This window comes from Bombus impatiens, unplaced genomic scaffold (genome assembly GCF_000188095.3).
Source record: "Bombus impatiens unplaced genomic scaffold, BIMP_2.2 scf_0051, whole genome shotgun sequence".
NCBI classification, from domain to species: domain Eukaryota; kingdom Metazoa; phylum Arthropoda; class Insecta; order Hymenoptera; family Apidae; genus Bombus; species Bombus impatiens.
In genome coordinates this window covers 163,216-181,486 of record NT_176470.1, presented here as the reverse complement: position 1 = coordinate 181,486, position 18,271 = coordinate 163,216, and the positions used below count along the sequence as shown (strand labels likewise).

The window sequence follows — 18,271 nt, the reverse complement described above, 5'->3', positions numbered from 1 at the left end:
TCACGAATATTAATTATCATTCGATTCTGGGACACACGCCGTTCTTGAATAATGCAATAATGCAGATAGTACGGGGTTGCGCATGATATATACATACTTTGCATACCGCGATGTATTATGCATAACGTTTATTGCCATTGACTTCTCGTTCGTATACCTGACTCGAGCTATTTATAATGGAGTTTTCAAGAAACCTCGCTGGTTTGACTATTAATTTTGGTTTGCTTTGCTTTCGTTCCACTGTTCATTTTGCTGAGGTTGACTGATAGAAAAACGAGTGGACGAATTGGTAATAGAAAAATATATTGAAATAAATAAAGGCGAATAAATAAATAATAAGCACGTTATCGAGATATGTATAATTTTGTGTGCTAGAGTAGATTGGCCGCGTAGTAGTGACACACGTATGTGAATATCAGTGTGTGGAAGTATGCGTGTGCGCGGCGTCTCGAAAAACAGACGAACGCAACTGTTTCGTTGTGATACGGAAAGAGAGTGTCGAGACGCGTGCAAATGTATATCGACGAAGATCCTGGAAATCCTTTATTAAATAAATCTAAAACTATTTTAATACGAATCCTAAGTGTAACCTTGGTGTTTCTTTACTTTTATTTCGCCAATTAAGATACACAATTCTCAACGTAAATAATGTATGCTGATCTAGATCCTCACTGTTATAGCGTTACGATAAAATAGAAGAAGCGATAGGGAGCGCGTTCGTACGTTAGGTTGTCCGAAAAGTATCTTTCTTTAGACACACGTCTTTTACGACGATGCATCTTTATACGAACATGAAACCTAATCTGTCGAACGTTGTGATCTTTATTTTGATAGAACAAAATGGATCGTACGTAATTCGATAAAATAATACGAAACGGAAAATGTGCATCCATTGTTTCCTTATAAAACGAAAGAAACTTTTTGGACGACCTAATATTTATAGGAAAGGACATTACCAAAAAGTTAACCTTGTAACTCTAACTAAAGGCTACAAGAAGCAGCAATAGAAATCTACTTATAGCTCTTTTGCTTCTAGATCTTGTAATCCAAAACAAAATTTATATTCAAGGGCACAATAATATGCACCTCTCCTTGTTTCGAATTCTTTTCTTTCACTAAATTCTGTTCTCTTCGTAACAGCTGTCTCCAGATCACGGGTATACAAGAGAAAAGCTGTAGAGTTTTTCTTTTTTCCTCGAAGTAATTACTTCGACAAATTTCGTGCCAGCTTTAACAATCGTGTGAAATTATAATGTATATGGGTATTCTTTTTCTCTCTTTTCGTCCAACATCTATCAAATTTTTGCTCCTTCGATCGCAGGAAAGAAGAGAAAATCACGATCACGAAAGAGCATTCCTTTCTCCAAGGAATAATCCGAAAGGCACAATGACGATCGATTTTCACACGAATAGCAGAAATTTATGTTTATGACAAAAATAACTTCGAATTCGTCGATCTTATTGTTAAATAGATGGTACATTTATACCGTACGTGTGAGAGTGTATGTGAGCTTTGAAGGACGTGCAGCTGTTAGTTGAGACAAAAGCGATTAAAAGCGGTTGGAAGTTATTAGAAGAAATCGGAAGAAAAGAAACAACCAAGCGAGTAGATCATCGAGTCTTTTAGAGAGTAACGCACATTTAGAGTCGAATAATTTGTAAATAAATTTTAAACTATCTGTTTTTCCAAATCCTCTCTATACCTTGACGCTTATTTTATTCGGAGCGTTAAAGAGGATTTTACGAAATAACGCTACGAGCTAGGATGCTACTAACTTCCTGCTTTTTGCTTTCCAGTCCACCGGATTACGTCGCTAATTCAAGAACCAGTAACAAAGTGATTCGCAATTAAGCGACACGCTTCTTCGTGCTAATGAGTTTTTATCGTTTCTGCTACATCGGCAGATCGGAGGCTAAAAGCTGGCGTAAAAGCTTCATTTTTCCTGTCTCTGTGACGGAGAATATGCACGTACATAAGCGATTCTATCAGGACCTAGTGCGCGATTTCGTATGGAGAAAATCGTATTTAAAGATCATGCTTTAACCGAGTTTTCCCGCAGTTTATAAACGCCAGCTCTATGTTATTACGTTGTTTAATGCGAATAGTTTGTACGTCGGTATTCTCAAGTACGTGTAACGGCAAAATTTGACGAAAGAAAGGGAAATCACGTGGAAAAAGAAGAAACACGAAACGATAAAAGAAATATCGGCATTGCAGTGGTAGACTCTCGATCATATAGTGCACGGTGTGTTCGGAGAAGTAAAGTTTCCACAGGAAAATATAGGAAAGAAAGGAGAAGGTCGGATCGTTCGGGAAAGGAAGAGTTACCGGAAAATCGGAGTAATTAAGACAAGAAGCAAATTGTTCTGAGAGGAACGTTTATGAAACATCGCGTTACGATGCAACGAAAAGAGAGATATTCTCCTGGTCGTGAAAGAAACAGAGAGGAGAAATCTCGAGATTTGCATTATTTTTTCTACGTTTTTTCTTTTAACTTTATCTCTTTCTCGAAACAAGCATCGATGCACGCTAGATTCGAATACCAAAACCCTTTTCGTTGATTTTCTTTACCTTTACCTTTCTTTACCTTTTGGGTACCTGACGATATAGCAAATTACTTTTACGTATCGGCGACGTGTTTGATTTACACGAACGATCATAAAACGACCAAACGAATAAAATCATAATTACAGTTTACGATGACGATCATGACGAGAGTTTAAAGTTCTAACGCGTATGAAACTCGTAATTTCTCGTAGTAGTTACGTTGGAAGATTTTAGATGAAATATTTACAGAGTATCTTACGTGTTTCCATTTTACGTACAAGCCGCGATTATTCACCTAATCGCGCTAATCTGTACCGGTGGTTAAGGTCGCGCGGTTGTACCGTGCACGGAATTCGAACAAAGACAAAAACGCTAATGTCCTGCAGTTCGTTTTCATTTAAGTTGGGATTTTTGGATGTTCTCGTGACACATAGCCCGGTCGATAAATAGCCGAAGCTGTGAAAAGCCGGCGTATCGCGATGTGTTTTTATCGTGAACGAAAGTTTGTCGAGCGATTTTTATATCCGCACTACTGTGCGTTGCGCCGTATACGTACGCAGCCGATAACCTATACTACAAATGAACATTGCAAATACACACGTAGTTTGCTTTTTCAAGTAGTACCACATTCGTTTCACAGCGACCATCGGTTTATTCGTAGGTAAATATTCCTGAAACCACAACGGCACGAGCACCTATTCGCTGTTCTTCTTTTACGAGGATAGTCGATACCGTGAACGAAGGCGATGATCATGTTGGCACATAGGAGTATTGCGAAAGTATTCGATTTTCTGTTTTCGTAAAAATATCGTTACCTACGTTTCTATGTTTATATTCGGATGAAATTCATCGATAAAACATCGTCAGTAACGATAGGATTGCCAACTATTTATGATTCAAACGGAGTTTAAAAACGAACGGAGTAAATCGAAATATTCGACCTTTAACTCTTACAGTGCTATGGACGCGTATATGCGTCTGACGAAAGCTATCGGTGTGGACCAAGGACACATATATGCGTTTTCCGTAAGTGTCCGGCATGGACCAAGGACGCATATATGCGTTTATCAATTTTTCCGCGGAAGTAATACTATTACGTTTGTGTGAGATAAATATAAATGCATTCCTTATATACAGGGTGATTGATAACTGGTGGTACAAGCGGAGAGGAAATTCTACGCGAAAAAAGAAGTCGAAAATATAGAATAGAAATTTTTTTTTAATTTTTTTTTAATTTTTCCATCGAGACAACGATCTACAGTGAGATCTGCTATAACGTACCGCACGCGTACCGAGCGAAAATTCAAAGTCGATTTTCTCGAAAACAAAGCCTCGAACGAAAAATGTTTATTCTATATTTTCGGCTTCTTTTTTCGCGTAGAATCGCCCCGTTTCCGCTTGTACCACCAGTTACCAACCACCCTGTGTAACGCATATATTTTATATCAAAAAATCTACTGCTTCGAGACAAGAATTTAGTGAATTTCATTTAGCGTTGATAAGAGACATTTTACGAAAATATTTCCAACGAAAGTTTGAGGATTTACCATTTCGTTTAATCGATAGGCATCAAGAAGAAAACGTGTTGTTTGTGTGAAAAATAAGAGAAGGAGCGTAATTGTTTGTATCGATAATTGTTTTGAAATTTTTCACGCACAACTGAATCATTAACTTGTGTTATATTTACTAAATTTAGTTTTCTAGTTTATTACCCAAATTCTACTTTATTGTAAATTTCAATGTTTACAATAAATAAATAATACTAAGAAATAACGCTCTTGAATCGTTTAATCTCGTGCAAAAGAATTACTATAACTTATTACGATTTGCGCTTTGAATAGTCAATCAACAGAGTTCAGTCTAGCGAAAAGGTACTCCGCCCACAGCGATCGTCAGCGCTGGCTGCGCGCCGTCCGTACGGACCGTATAGGCCGCGAGTACTCGGCACTCTAACGGTTTAAAGCATCGAATACGAAAATATTAGATTGTCCGGAAAGTGTCTTTCTTTCACAGACACGTCATTTACAACGATGCATCTTTATACAAACATTTTTTGTCTTTTATTTGGAAGAATTTTACGATCGATTCTCATTGAGAATTACAAGTATAAATTATTCTGGCGTGGTACTATAGCGCGTATAATAAGTGTTTATCGTATGTTTGATTCTAGCTGAATCTAACGTTTAAATCTACAGGATAATGTCTTTTTAGCCTGCGGATCTTATCCGCCGTGTCAAGTAATTGGCTAACTAATGGGTTTTGGTGGTTGTTAACTCTTACGTTATATCTATTACTTACACAAACATGAAACTTAATCCATCGAACGTTGCGATCTTTATCTCGATAGAGCAAAACGAAAGAAACTTTTCGAACGACCTAACAGATACACCGCGTACGAGTAGAAACGCAACCGCACGCTCGAAGGCTCGCGTTTCGTTAAGAAGAGATTATCTGGAAATTTTCGAAATTGACGAACCACGTCGACCACGCGACTGTTTAAACGAAAGCAATCGTTAAACTGCTGGAAGAAAATCTTTCCCGTGAAAAGGTCTAAAACGTTGTGAGAATGACGCGTTTGTCGTTAAAGAACGCGCCTTTCCACGTGGAATGGTCGTTTGAATAAAATTATCGTCGCGTTACTCGCTCGGATTTTGCGACTATGTTGCACGAACTTATTTACGTGCTGCAATGGAGGCTGTCCTAGTTTCTCTCGGTTAAACTTTGTCCGGTACGTTGTACGCGCAGAAATAAAAAAGAGATCTACTTGTATGAATTTATATGTCGGAGATGTAGGGACATCGGGCCTATCTTTTGGAATTTTGGGAAGATCCTCGATACTTTGGTCTAAACTATTCGTTATAGCTGTACTTAAATAATAGAACTTAGAAGTAGTTGTTGAGATACGATCCGATTATGTTTGCCCGAGATTCGTGACAGTGGGCTTGGGCTCGAGGTGACACAACTGGTCGCCGAACGTAGCCACGATCACGGGACGAACGTTTTTACTTGACAGTAGAAGTACCAATATCGAGGGACACACGCTGTATTAGCAAACAAGCCCCGGGGCAGGACCAATGACGACTCTACGCGGGTCCGCCTAGTAACGGCGCCTGGAATTTTGTCGATATCCCCGGTCAATACGCAATTGACAAATGCGATCGCGTCGGTCTTTTATTCTTGCGATCACCTTGGAGAGTTTACTTACATCGTCTCGTCAGTCAGTCAGAAAAATAGCGTGCGTCACAGTTAACGTCACTTTGTGTTTCAAAATATATTCGATTGTACAAAGAGTTTTGCCGTTGACCGTGGATTCGTTATTGAACCTGAGAACATTGTCTTTATCATCGAGAGTGTCTAATCACCGCGTTTAATTGTCAAACTCTGTCAAATCAACATTTGTACATATAATTGTAAATATAATCTCCATTGAACAACAACGATGGCTTGTCCTAAGGAAGATACGTTACACACCCCTGAGTCTAACGCCAACTTGACAAACCCGACATATATAATTCGTATACGAATCAAGTTACGTTATAATAGTTACGTTGCTAAACGATACGACCTAAACGATCTACTCGATTCGTGGATCAAGGAGCTCTTATCCTGCGCAAGAACAGGCTCGTACGACAAAGACGTTTTCTTCGTCAGAATATTCTTTCCTGCAGACTGCAACGAACATACATCATCGCGGCTAAAAACAGAGAGCAAAGACTTAGCGTTAGAAAATTGTAGAAAAGCGAAAATGAACGTGGGAAATGACGAAGAGAAAACAAGGTGACGTGGGAAACGACAGGAAAGACCAAGAGGATACGGTGGAAATGGAAAGTACGAACAATATACAGGAAAAATTAACGACAGCGTGATCCAAAGTTGGAAAAGAGGAAGCAGAAGAGAAAAGCAGAAGAAGAGCAGAGGGGATAGAGGAAAGGGATGGCGGATTGGAGGACGCGGAGAAAAAAAAAAATCACGGTGATGAATAAAATCGGGGGAGTCGGTATAAAGGAATAAAAGAAGAAATTGGCCGGTATAAGAGGTAGAAATGGAGAAATGCGTTTAAAGAGGAGAGAGAAAGGAAGAGAAGGAAAGAAAGAGAGTGGAATAGCGGGAACGAGGGAGGACAAAAACAGAAGCGGAAGGGGCAAGTGGAATGCATTTGCGATCCGGGTCTGGGAGGCTGGAAACCTTTCTCATACGCTAAATCACCCGAATCTACGGCCTGTATCCCGCTAGAAGCAAAGGGAAAGGGAAAGGGGACGGCCGTTCTTTATATTTTATTCACGTTTCATTTCACCCTGTTGTTACCAACCGCGGGGACATCTTTCTACGCTCTACCGTCGCGATTATTTCGCGAAATTGTTTTCTCGATTTATCCTGAATTTCGTCGGTCGACCATGTATATTTCAAACTTCAATTATGCCCTTTCGCGAGTACTTTCCTACTTTCAGTCTGGTACCTTCGGATTTTCATACGACCTCGCGTTACTAGGTTTTGCGCGCTTCTCTGCGACGAATAAAAACCAACTTGCCGAAGGATCGGTAGACGAATATACGAGAGAACAATGTTGTTAACTCGTCGACAGTTATGCGCGGCTTTTCTACCTTTTTCCTCCGTGGAAATATCGCTGTGGACCGATATCGAAGGAACCAACATCGCTGGTGTTACGCGTGATCGATGCCTGACCTAGCCCAAACTAAACGCGTTCCAGCTTCCGATAGGTCAAACGTATTACAAGAAACAGTTCTCCCTTTAGATAATTTACTCTTTAGTTACTCGACTTCCATCTCACGGCGTCAGATTTATGTTGTCAGTGTTTAGGAATTGAATAGTTCGCGCGTTTAAAATGGAGCTGCTATATCGTAATATCTAAAAATACTAGACATACGCGGAGGACGGTTGGTTGAGTCGTTGTTTAAACAACGACCAGATTACTTGATTTTTAAACCGTCAAATATATTTTAAAATGTTATAAACATAACTCGGAGTCAACCGTAGATTGCTCGATATTGGTCGTTGAAAGAATGATCGTATTGATCGCTAATAGAATTGCTCAAGACTGAAACCGAAAAACTGGCCATCTTACGATCCCGTTCGTTTATTTATACTGATCAAGGGAGTACCGGATATTCGACTTTGTTTGACGAATGCACGTAGCGGCGACATTGTTTTGCACGGAGTTTGTTTATTATTACATTACGTATATCCTAACGATGTCGATACTCCGAGGCAAAGAAACAACACGATTCGAATTGTCCTGTAGCTCATGTCCCGCTACGCATACAGAGTGGTTGGTAACTGGTGGTACAAGCGGAAAAGGGATGATTCTACGCGAAGAAAGAAGTCGAAAATATGGAATAAAAGAAATTCTTTTTTTAATTTTTCTACATCTACAGTGAGATCCGTTATAACGTACCGCACGCGTACCGAGCGAAAATTCAAAGTGGATTTTCTCGAAAACAAAGCCTCGAACGAAAAATTTTCATTCCATATTTTCGGCTTCATTTTTCGCGTAGAATAATCCCCTTTCCGCTCGTACCACCAGTTACCAACCACCCTGTATATCATATCGCAAGAACCAGACAGAAACGTAAGGTTACGCGAATGGTTTCCCCTTCATCCCGGGGTGTAAACGTAAAAGTACACAAATAAACCGCGAGATTGTTAATTATTTATCGTACGACGCGCGTGATTCGATCGTCTTCTTTATCGATTCTACCTAACCACGTAACCTTGTCCCTTCGTTTGTGATTCGAGTCGTCTGGAAAATTAGTAGGCGAAAGCGTAGAGTATTATAATCATTGTTATTATGGCAAGGAAATAATCGAATATGCAAACTCACTCACCGTACATTTGCTGAATACCGTGTCTGTCGTCTTCCGGCAACTCGTAATTAGAGCTCAATCCTTGGTACCAGGGATACATGAGCGCTCCAGAAACCGAGCTGTGTGCTAAGCCAAGAGAATGGCCAAATTCATGCGCGGCCACCGCGAAAAGGCTGGTTCCTGAAAGGCAAAAGAACCGTTTCAAACTTCGCCCTATTACTCGGTTATTCATTCTCCTATCTATACTTTTTTATTTCCGTTATTCGCGTCTTCTTCCAAGTTTCTTTGGCGAAAAAAAGCAAGAGAAATCGTTATCGTTAAGAAACTAAGTAAAGAGGATCGGACGAAAGATACTTTTATTATACGAGGAACGAATCTCGCGAGAATGGCAGATCGTTTGGACGCTATTTCGAAAAGGTCTCTCTCTCGATATCCGTATATTTTTAGTTGTAAAATATATGATATCGGAAGAAGGGTTTTGTTTTCTCGATGGCAACCGTTATTTCGTGGATACCGTGAAATATTCTTTCAATAAACTCGTTTCGTGCTACCCACCGTTCTTTCTTTAATATCTCCAACGATATTTCAAACGAATATCGAATTTTCGATCGAAGCAAACACCAGCAACGTAGAAATTATTTTACGAATTTAGTTCATAAGAATTATTTTACGTTTCGCTTAAACGGCGAACCAGGTAAAAGAACGCCCACGAAATAGATAAATAAAAACGGAGTAAACGGTAATCGACGTCCGACGATATCAGTCACTTTCGGTCGTTTATCAGAGGGATATCAAAATTTGTCGACGGTTTGACGGAAGCTCGAGTTTGGCGTTAACGTACTTTCCTTTTGACGGCTTTTTATCTTCGTTCCGTCTCGTTTCGCATTCGGGACGTTCGTTGTGAAATGTAGGTCGAAATCATAAAATTAAAGCTCGCAAGGCTGGCGATAAAAGAAGCGCGCGTTCAGTCACTACGAAAAGCGAATAAATGCGATCGTCTTCTTTCCGACGTATCACCGAGAAAATCTGCTTCAATTTCTCGTTTCTTGTCGAGATATTCTACCCCGAGAGACGAAATAGCGTATCTTGGAAGAAAAATTAATTAAAACCGCGTATAAAGAAGAAGAAAATAGATTAACTCGAAACGGTGTTCGTACGATACTTGATATAAAATTATCGTACTATACAGGGTGGTTGGTAACTGGTGGTAAAAACGGAAAGGGGGTGATTCTACGCGAAAAAAGAGGTCGAAAATATAGAATAAAAATTTTTTGTTCGAGGCTTTGTTTTCGAGAAAATCGACTTTGAATTTTTGCTCGGTACGCGTGCACTTTATCGCGTCTCGTTATAACGGATCTCACTGCAATTTTTGTAAAAATAAACTTTACGATTACTTCATATTATTTCATTATGTATTCTTAATTTTCCGTTACGGCAAAAACAAACTTAAACTGCGATAATATCCATCGAGACAACGATCTAGAGTGAGATCCGTACCGAGCGAAAATTCAAAGTCGATTTTCTCGAAAACAAAGCCTCGAACAAAAAATTTTTATTCTATATTTTCGACCTCTTTTTTCGCGTAGAATCACCCCCTTTCCGTTTTTACCACCAGTTACCAACCACCCTGTATAGTACGATAATTTTATATCAAGTAACTATAACGTGTCTTCTAAGACTTGAGTGAAGCGTTCGTGTACGTAAAACCTAAAAATGACGCAAATGAAATACGTAGAACGTGGAAGAAGATAATGTATATGTGGTGCGTAGCACGAAAAATATAAAAGTATCGGAATATCGCATAAAGTTAGCATATAGAATATAAGAAACTGCGTCCATTAATATTTCATACGGATTGATATATCTGCGTGCAAGTATTGTCCTTTCGAACGAAATGTTAGCAAAATGTCGGGACACTTTTCTAAAAGAACACAAAGCTACGAGCGGCATAAACTTGGCAAACTCGGCTCGTGAAAGCCTGAGGGAACTTACACCTGGTGTTACATCGTGTTGAGGTTTACCTCGAAATAGAATAAAGAAGAACGCGTGGATGAATGTATAATAGAAATATGTTTAAGTAAATATAAGCACAATGTATACTAGTTCAGATCCGCACGCTGGCAGCGTTGCTTTGTAACAGAGCTCCGAAGCCACGCACCTATGGCTTTTTATCTAATTACGAAAACTGGCCCGTCTATACCCCACTGCACCATCTGTGCACGGAATGTTCTTAGAAAAGGCCACGAGTCTGAGAGGCTCTTCAAATCGATTTAGAGCTAAACAACACTCAATGGCTTCGAGGACTAAGAAAACTAAACACCGGAGAAGATGTAGACTTTTCCTTCGACGCATCGAAGAATTTAAAATGGGATTACCAAATGGAATTAGAATTTATCATATTTTTTCCCTCTATAATCCTTGTTTTCTTCGGATTGTAAAAATATACGACGTACGAAAAAAGAAAAAAAGAAAAAGAAATAGACTCTGTAAATTACGAATATGACGCAGAGAAGGTCAAGAGAGAACGCAAGTAGCGTAATCTTGACAAGTGCAATTTGCGTAGTGACTGCAAGCACATCGCAAAACGTCAATCAAAGGAAGGGCGTTGATGCAAAGGCCTAGCGTGGCATCCGTGGCGTGGCGCGATCTTCTCGGTGAAGTTTCCTCGTTACGAACTTTCAGCGCGTCGCGTCGCGTCGTCGTGATACATACTTCGAAATCTCGATGTTAACAGCAGCTAGCTGCAATATACCGGCAGTCAAGTGCTCTTAATCAAAAGCCTGCTCGAGGACGAGCATGAAAATAAGTGGAACGGATTACGGTCGTCCTCGAAGGGCTCTTCAGATTGCCGAGCCTCGATATCCCAGCGAGTTTTTTACAGAAATTACACCACTCTCGTCGTACCTTCGTGTACCTTCTCCATTTAGGTTGTCGCATACAAATTATTTGGATAGCGGATGCTTGCGCGATCGGAATAAATATAAATCTGCAAAAGCGTAACGATAACGCTATAGAAAATGCACGTATGATTAAAGAATTTTTACAAAGATATAACGCATTTTTCAAACAAAATTCTTATTCCGACCACTGCGGTAATTTGCCGAAAGTAAACTCTAACAAGATGGATCGGAAATCGTAGTACAACCGAACACGAGGTGATTCTACGTGAAAAAATAATTTTTCTTACGACGCCTCGTTTCTGAGAAAATCGAGCTCAAACTTTCGGACGAATAAACGTTACGTCAAATTTTTGTTCTTGTATCTTCGCGTAGTATCGCCCTCTGTCCGGTTGTGCTATCATTTTCGACTCACCCTGTATTTGCACGGTAACAACGTTTTTGGAATATCAACGTTAAATCCGGCAAAGAATTTATCGATAAATCGGTTGCTCGAAAAATCTCTCGTGCTACGTCAGAATTCCAGATGAATTCGTGTCGAGACTATTCTAGGAGGATGCTAATTTTCCGATGGATTTGCTGATCGTGATGTTCCGGTTTCTCGTCGTTTGCAAGCATCCTGTGGTTCCCGACGGTATGTGTCAGATATGACATTAGTTGTTCGTAACTGACACTAACATCGCCGAATATTACCCATACAGAAGCTTCTGTATAATAGGAGATAATAGGAGAATGGATTTCCCAAAGTTTACGATCCCGTAACGTATTTTAAGAGAAATTTTCATTCGTTCGATTCGTAACTTGATATATTTTCTACGCATCGTGTAATAGTTTGTAAGGAAAACTGCAGACAAATTCGAAACTACACGTTCTTTGGTAAAAATTTTCGTAAAAGTAACAGACTGAAGGATAGCTTGGTTTCACGAGCGAAGAAGGAGAAAAAGAAGAAGAAGAAGAGGAGGAGGAAGAAGAAGACGACTGTTTCTTTAAAGCAGCAATTTAGCCAAAATTGTTACGCTACTTTTGGAAAATTACCGAAATTATCGGTATTAGTAGCAGCGCTATTAATAGGTGGACCCTGAACGATGTCGGCGAATCCAGGATAATTATGACCGTGCTAATGGAAACTATGCAACGCCAGCAGCAGGGAATGAGAGCTAAGCTGGAGTTATTAACGAGGCCAATCGGAATTGAACCAACCATCTATCAAAATCGAACCGCGAGTAATAATTCGCGATACAGGCAACAGCCGTTGACCGATTCTGAATAACCATTTCGATTTTCTTCGTGCATTATCAGGTCAATTAACCGTCGTAACCTCATCGTGGATCGTAGAAAATCGCATCAAGTTGCATCTAGGTTTCGAGCAAGCGTTCCCATATGGTGAATTGGGAATTTGGCTTTTTTCCTTACAGTACTTACGTTCTAATTAAAATAGGGAACCGTATGTAGTCGTTGCTCGACCATTTGCTTCGAAAGTAACACGATAATTTCATCTTTGCAACTTTGTTTCGAGTAAGCCATCCTTTTAACCAATTTATTTTTTCTCCTTTCCGAAGTTGTACCATAAAAATTCGTTTCATTTTCTTAGGTAAAGCGTAGTTAAATCGTAGTTTAAAGAAGAAGAAGAGGACGCGAACATAGCAGAAAGAAATGGTAGTAATTTCAAGTTTCTCGTTTGATATTCTGTTATTCGGTAGGAACGAAAATATCGAAATTATAACGACGAAAGTTTCATTCTATCGCATAAAATAAAAAGCGAAATACGTTAAGCGAATGATTAATTTCTTGGAAATTAATAGTTAGATGGTAATTGACTTATGTGTCAATTTAACGTCAGCCAAGTCCGAGACACGTTTCAAGATCGATTTAGGCATTAGGTTAACGCTAAGTCTCAGATTTGCCTCCAAGTTTCGATTTTGCAGGGAGTTTCGTGTTTGGGTTGTCTCGAAATTAGATCTTTAGCAGGAATCGAGAGTTGGATAGGTCGAATCACCATAGGAGTTCTCTAAGCCAACATCTAAATTATCTCTCGTTTTAATTATCGATAAAAGTTTGATTAAATGGGAAAAAATCAGAATGCACGACACGCTGTTGGATCATCAGCGTTTCTCGTAGCTCGAAGAAAAAATAACAATATGACAATATGGTGGAACAGACGGAAGATTTTGGTGATCGTTTCCTTATTTCTTTTTCTCGCTCGCGGGATGACCGAATTGGCGTATCTCCAATCGTATATCAAATGGAAAAAGGCTCGATCGCTCTTGCGAAAATTTCTCGGTTCCGGAATCTTTTCTTTTCATCCGCAAATCCCTTTAAACTTCCTCTTACCGTGCTTCTTTCCATCGCCATTGCGAAATCCTGCTTTGCACAAAGTGGAACGCGCAGAAATTGTTATTTTGACATCCGAACGAGCTAGGCGTCGTCACTTCAAAATTTCATCGTTACCGTTGGTCCGCCGATTTCGCTCGATATTCCTAGTCGTAGCCGTTTGAGTTACGAATCCGTCCGATTTGCGAACTTGGTGGCACATATAACGATATTACGTACGACGTATTTCTGCTTTCAATTAAAAGTTATCGAAACTTTCTGCCGTTTTTTCTAGGAACGACGTAGCGTCGCATAAAACTTTTCGTTGAGAATACTTTTATATAAAAATCAAGGTTTCGGCGAATATACCGCGATTATAATCGAACGATTCAGAGGGAATGTTCAGTTGGATAAATGTCTGGATAAAGTTGAACTCTACACAGGCAAATCCGTACGTTTCGAAATATCAAATGTTAATATACAGGGTGATTGGTAACTGGTGGTAGAAGCGGAAAGGGGGTGATTCTACGCGAAAAAAGAAATCGAAAATATAGAATACAAATTTTTCGTTTTTCGCGCGGTACGCGTGCACTTTATCGCGTCTCGTTATAACGGATCTCACTGTAGATCGTTATCTCGATGGAAAAATTGAAAAAAAAATTTAAAAATAATTGTTATTCTATATTTTCGATTTCTTTTTTCGCGTAGAATCACCCCCTTTCCGCTTGTACCACCAGTTACCAATCACCCTGTATATAGGCAGATCCAGCGAGAAAGGCTAGTTTTAAGGAAAGGACGGATTTCTGTTCTCTATGTTCGTCAACTGAGCTTCTGAGTTCTTACCTTCTTCGTTGCTGTTGTCGTCCTGCAACAACCATATTTCTTCCTCGTCAAAATGAACGTCTCCGCCGCGATCTCTACCAGGAAAGAACGCATGTGCCAGAATCTGGCCTCTCCCATCGAATGGATATCCATCGCCATGATGACCACTGAAGCAGAATACGTAGAAGAGTAAACCAATCGACGTTAAATCCAACCGAATTATTTTCTATTGCTACTTATTCGACTTCGCGGAATTCACAGGAAATTCCCGCTGTTACGCGTGTTCCGACGTTTCCGCGCCAACGCGACCATTTCTATGCTATTTGCTGTTTGTTCGGACGTTACTACAGCTCTAAGTTCTCATGGCATCTCGGTCGTACGACGCGCAATCTCTCGCTTCGTTTTGCGGTTCGTTTAATTTGCCGTTTCCCTAGAGTGAGTCTAGAACAGGGACGAGACGTGGCATACCCTGGCGCCATAATTAAATTCCGTTCGCGAGTATTCGTCGATTATTCGGACAGCCGATACGCCACTGTTATCGTACCATTCCTGATGGCTAATCGGCAAACCGAATCATTCGTCTTCTCTATTCTTCCCTTCTTCCTGGTTTCGGTCGATTTCTGCGCGACCTATAGTTTCCGCGTTTATCGCCACGGTCTCCGAATAACTGTCGAATAAATCGCTTTCGATCGTTAAGAGTATCGATACCTACGAATTAACACGGTGACCGGTACGAATATTATATCCTCTGAGATGCATTTAATCGATAGTTTGCGATCGTTTAATTCCAACGCTTGTTTCTGCTAACGGTATCGGGTCTCCGATATTGTATATGGTCGAGTCGAAACGTGTACCAGGAGAGTTAACTGGAACCTTTGTAATCCCGAGAGAATTGGTAAGACAAGTCTGCTTGTTTCAGTTCGCGATCTTACGACGCGCGTTCGATATAACCGACAAAGTAACGTTTCGTAATTTGTTACGAGCCCTGAATCAAAGCTATCCAATACCATATTAACACGTTGACTGGCACGCGTATTTTCAAAGAAATCTCCGTCAGGCTACGCGTACACCAGTACCAAGCGTTCTCTGCTAGGTGCTCCCATCGATATTTTAGTGACGCGAATCGCTCCAGCGGTGGTGTCGAGAATGATCTTTCGTTTCGTTTGTTCGCAACATTAAAACCACTAGCTGTTGTCGAATATAACGAAGGAAAGCGTGGTATAGATTATTCCGACCAAATGGTTTCTTATGCCACCACAATTAGAAAAGGAATCAAATGGCACGGAAAACTTGGCATTCGATTCTTTCTGGGAATTTCCGTTGTAAACGCTTTGACGGTTTATGAAATTGCAACAAGAAAAAATATAAATATTAGAATATTTAGACGATTATTAGTTGCAAAATTATTAGGGTTGTCTGAAAATACACAAAATCCTTATCTTCGACGGAGTCGGCATAATATCGCCGTTCGGAAAAACGATTCCGGAAGAAGCATAGACGCGCGTGTAAACTATGTTATGCAAATAAAAGACGTCGAATGGACCGAACAAAGGCACAAAAGAATTTGAAAAAAAGAACGACTTATTGTCCAAGTTGTCCCGACCAACCTCAGCTATGTATAGAATGCTTTAAAGTTTTACATTCTAAATAATTCTTTTAATATACCATTTTCGTATTTTTATTTTATACCAATTCAACTGTTATTACGATTAAGTATTAATTAACAATTTATTATTATGGAATATCTTTTCGAATACCTACGACGATCCTTCGCAAATAGTCAAATAAGCGACGCCGGAATATGGATTACGTGGCCTGACCAGAAACTTTGCTGACACCCGAATACGGCTGTCGTGGCAGTCAACGTGTTAATTACGTATTACTTACTATTAGTATATCAAACTGGAATTTAAGTTAAATTTATGCTTTTTAGACGAAACACGATTAAGGTGCCAATTTCGTTAAATTTTGATCAAGAGGACAGGAGAGGCAGACGCAATATTAGGAGAGAGAGAGAAATCGCAGGAAACTAACATGGCTGGTAGGGTCGCGTTCGATAATAATTATAATCGATTCGATTCAGTCGGTCGAAGACTTCCATGCGGTTTCATGCACGTCACAGATGTTATGCGCGAGATGTTGATCGCAAATTAGGTATACATTATGCAACAGTTCGTCGTTACTTACAAACTATAGGAAAACCAATACGTTAGATAAGTGAGTTCTATGTAGATGACCTAACAGATACGCGGAACCGATATCGGTTCAACAGGCGCACCTTTATTTTTTTTTTTTTATAAATGATGCTATTCACGATAAAGAAAAAGGAGATTTTACGCTATAACGTATCTAAACTGTGTTTGCATCGGAGAAAAGCGACGACGATTTACGCAATACGTGTACGACACGCTTAGGAAAATATATAAAAAATGTATCGCGAAATGCAGCTGGTGCGTCGTTTCTTTTGCGAAATTAACGTACATCCAAAACGAGTAAAATCGTTCCTTAGCTACGGACGATCGACCAAGAAATCAAAAGTACGAAACGTTTTCAATACTGTGCCGTAGGATTTCGTACCCTCCGGTTACTTTTGCTTTAACCATTTCGAAAGAGTGGTAGATAGCTCTTTGTTATTTTTGCGTTCCGGTAATTTTTTGACACGAAAAAACCAAAATTGTTGGAAAATTAAATTACGCTAAAACGATGTTCTTTAATCGTTGAAATTGTAATTTCATCTGCTTCCACGGTTCAGGTGTACGATTCCTCGATACGGCGCTCGATAGTTTCTAGGCGTGTTTAGGCGCATAATAGCATTGCAGAGTCAATGTAATAGAACTATAGTGGTTGAAAACTTTTGTTCGTTCGACCGCTAACGACCTAATATCGTACGATATCGTTTTGACGGCGCGATGATATAATCGCAGGACATAATCAAGTGGCGATGTACATTTTCGTTGAAAAGAGCGTAAAACACTTTCGACCTTTCGATGCGTTTACTTCGTTCAGCTTGTCGAATCGAAAGGTTTTTGCGCGATATACGTTTCTATCGAGATATTAACATAGTACCATGGTATCCACGCGAATCCGCACGATAATTTTAAGCCGTGTCTATAAAGGCACAGCGGTAAACAAAGAGAAGGAAATAATACGAGCAAACAAAGAGAGAATCAATAGCTCGATTCTCGGACTTCCTTGTTATCGGGAAATTTATCGCAATGGCGTAACTGGGAACGGGGTATGATTAAACGGAAGAGGTTTATTTAAAATCTGCTGTTCGCGCGAATTGCTCGACGGCCATGAAAGCTACGTAACGCCGCGCGCTATGCACTCGTCAATGTGTTTCGAGATAGAAAGAAGAAAAGACAAAACGAAATGGAAAAAAAGATGGAAAAACAACGATCGTGCCATGTTCGGTTTGAGCGAAGTTGAAATTCGTCTGATAGTTAAAAAGCACCGTGCTATGGTAAAAGAAGGTAAACCCAGCCGTATGAGCAAAATTTCCATTTTCGTTCCTTTCCGACCTTTTCGCTTATTCGTTTTTTAAAATGTCATTTATTCGTACAAAAAAGCGCGAATTCTAATTAATTAAACAATCCACGTACGATGGAATACATAATAAATAAAATTGAAATATACAGGGTAATTGGTAACTGGCGGTACAAGCGGAAAGGGGATGATTTTACGCGAAAAAAGAAGTCGAAAATATAGAATAACAATTTTTCCATCGAGACAACGATCTACAGTGAGATCCGTTATAACGAGACGCGATAAAGTGGACGCGTACGGAGCGAAAATTCAAAGTGGATTTTCTCGAAAACAAAGCCTCGAACGAAAAATGTTTATTCTATATTTTCGACTTCTTTTTTCGCGTA

At 39.7% G+C, this 18,271-nt stretch overlaps 1 protein-coding gene across 4 annotated transcripts in view; it reads right to left on the bottom strand.

Annotated features, from left to right (window-relative positions):
• LOC100749073 (matrix metalloproteinase-2) overlaps positions 1–18,271 on the bottom strand; it is a 109,200-nt gene that overhangs the window by 2,905 nt on the left and 88,024 nt on the right. For all 4 annotated transcript variants that reach the window (XM_012392614.3, XM_003485327.4, XM_033324453.1 and 1 more), the window contains 2 exons: positions 14,421–14,566; positions 8,392–8,550 (listed from right to left, as the gene is read on the bottom strand). In XM_012392614.3, coding sequence (XP_012248037.1) covers positions 8,392–8,550; positions 14,421–14,566 — 305 coding nt within the window. The remainder of the gene's footprint in view (positions 1–8,391; positions 8,551–14,420; positions 14,567–18,271) is intronic.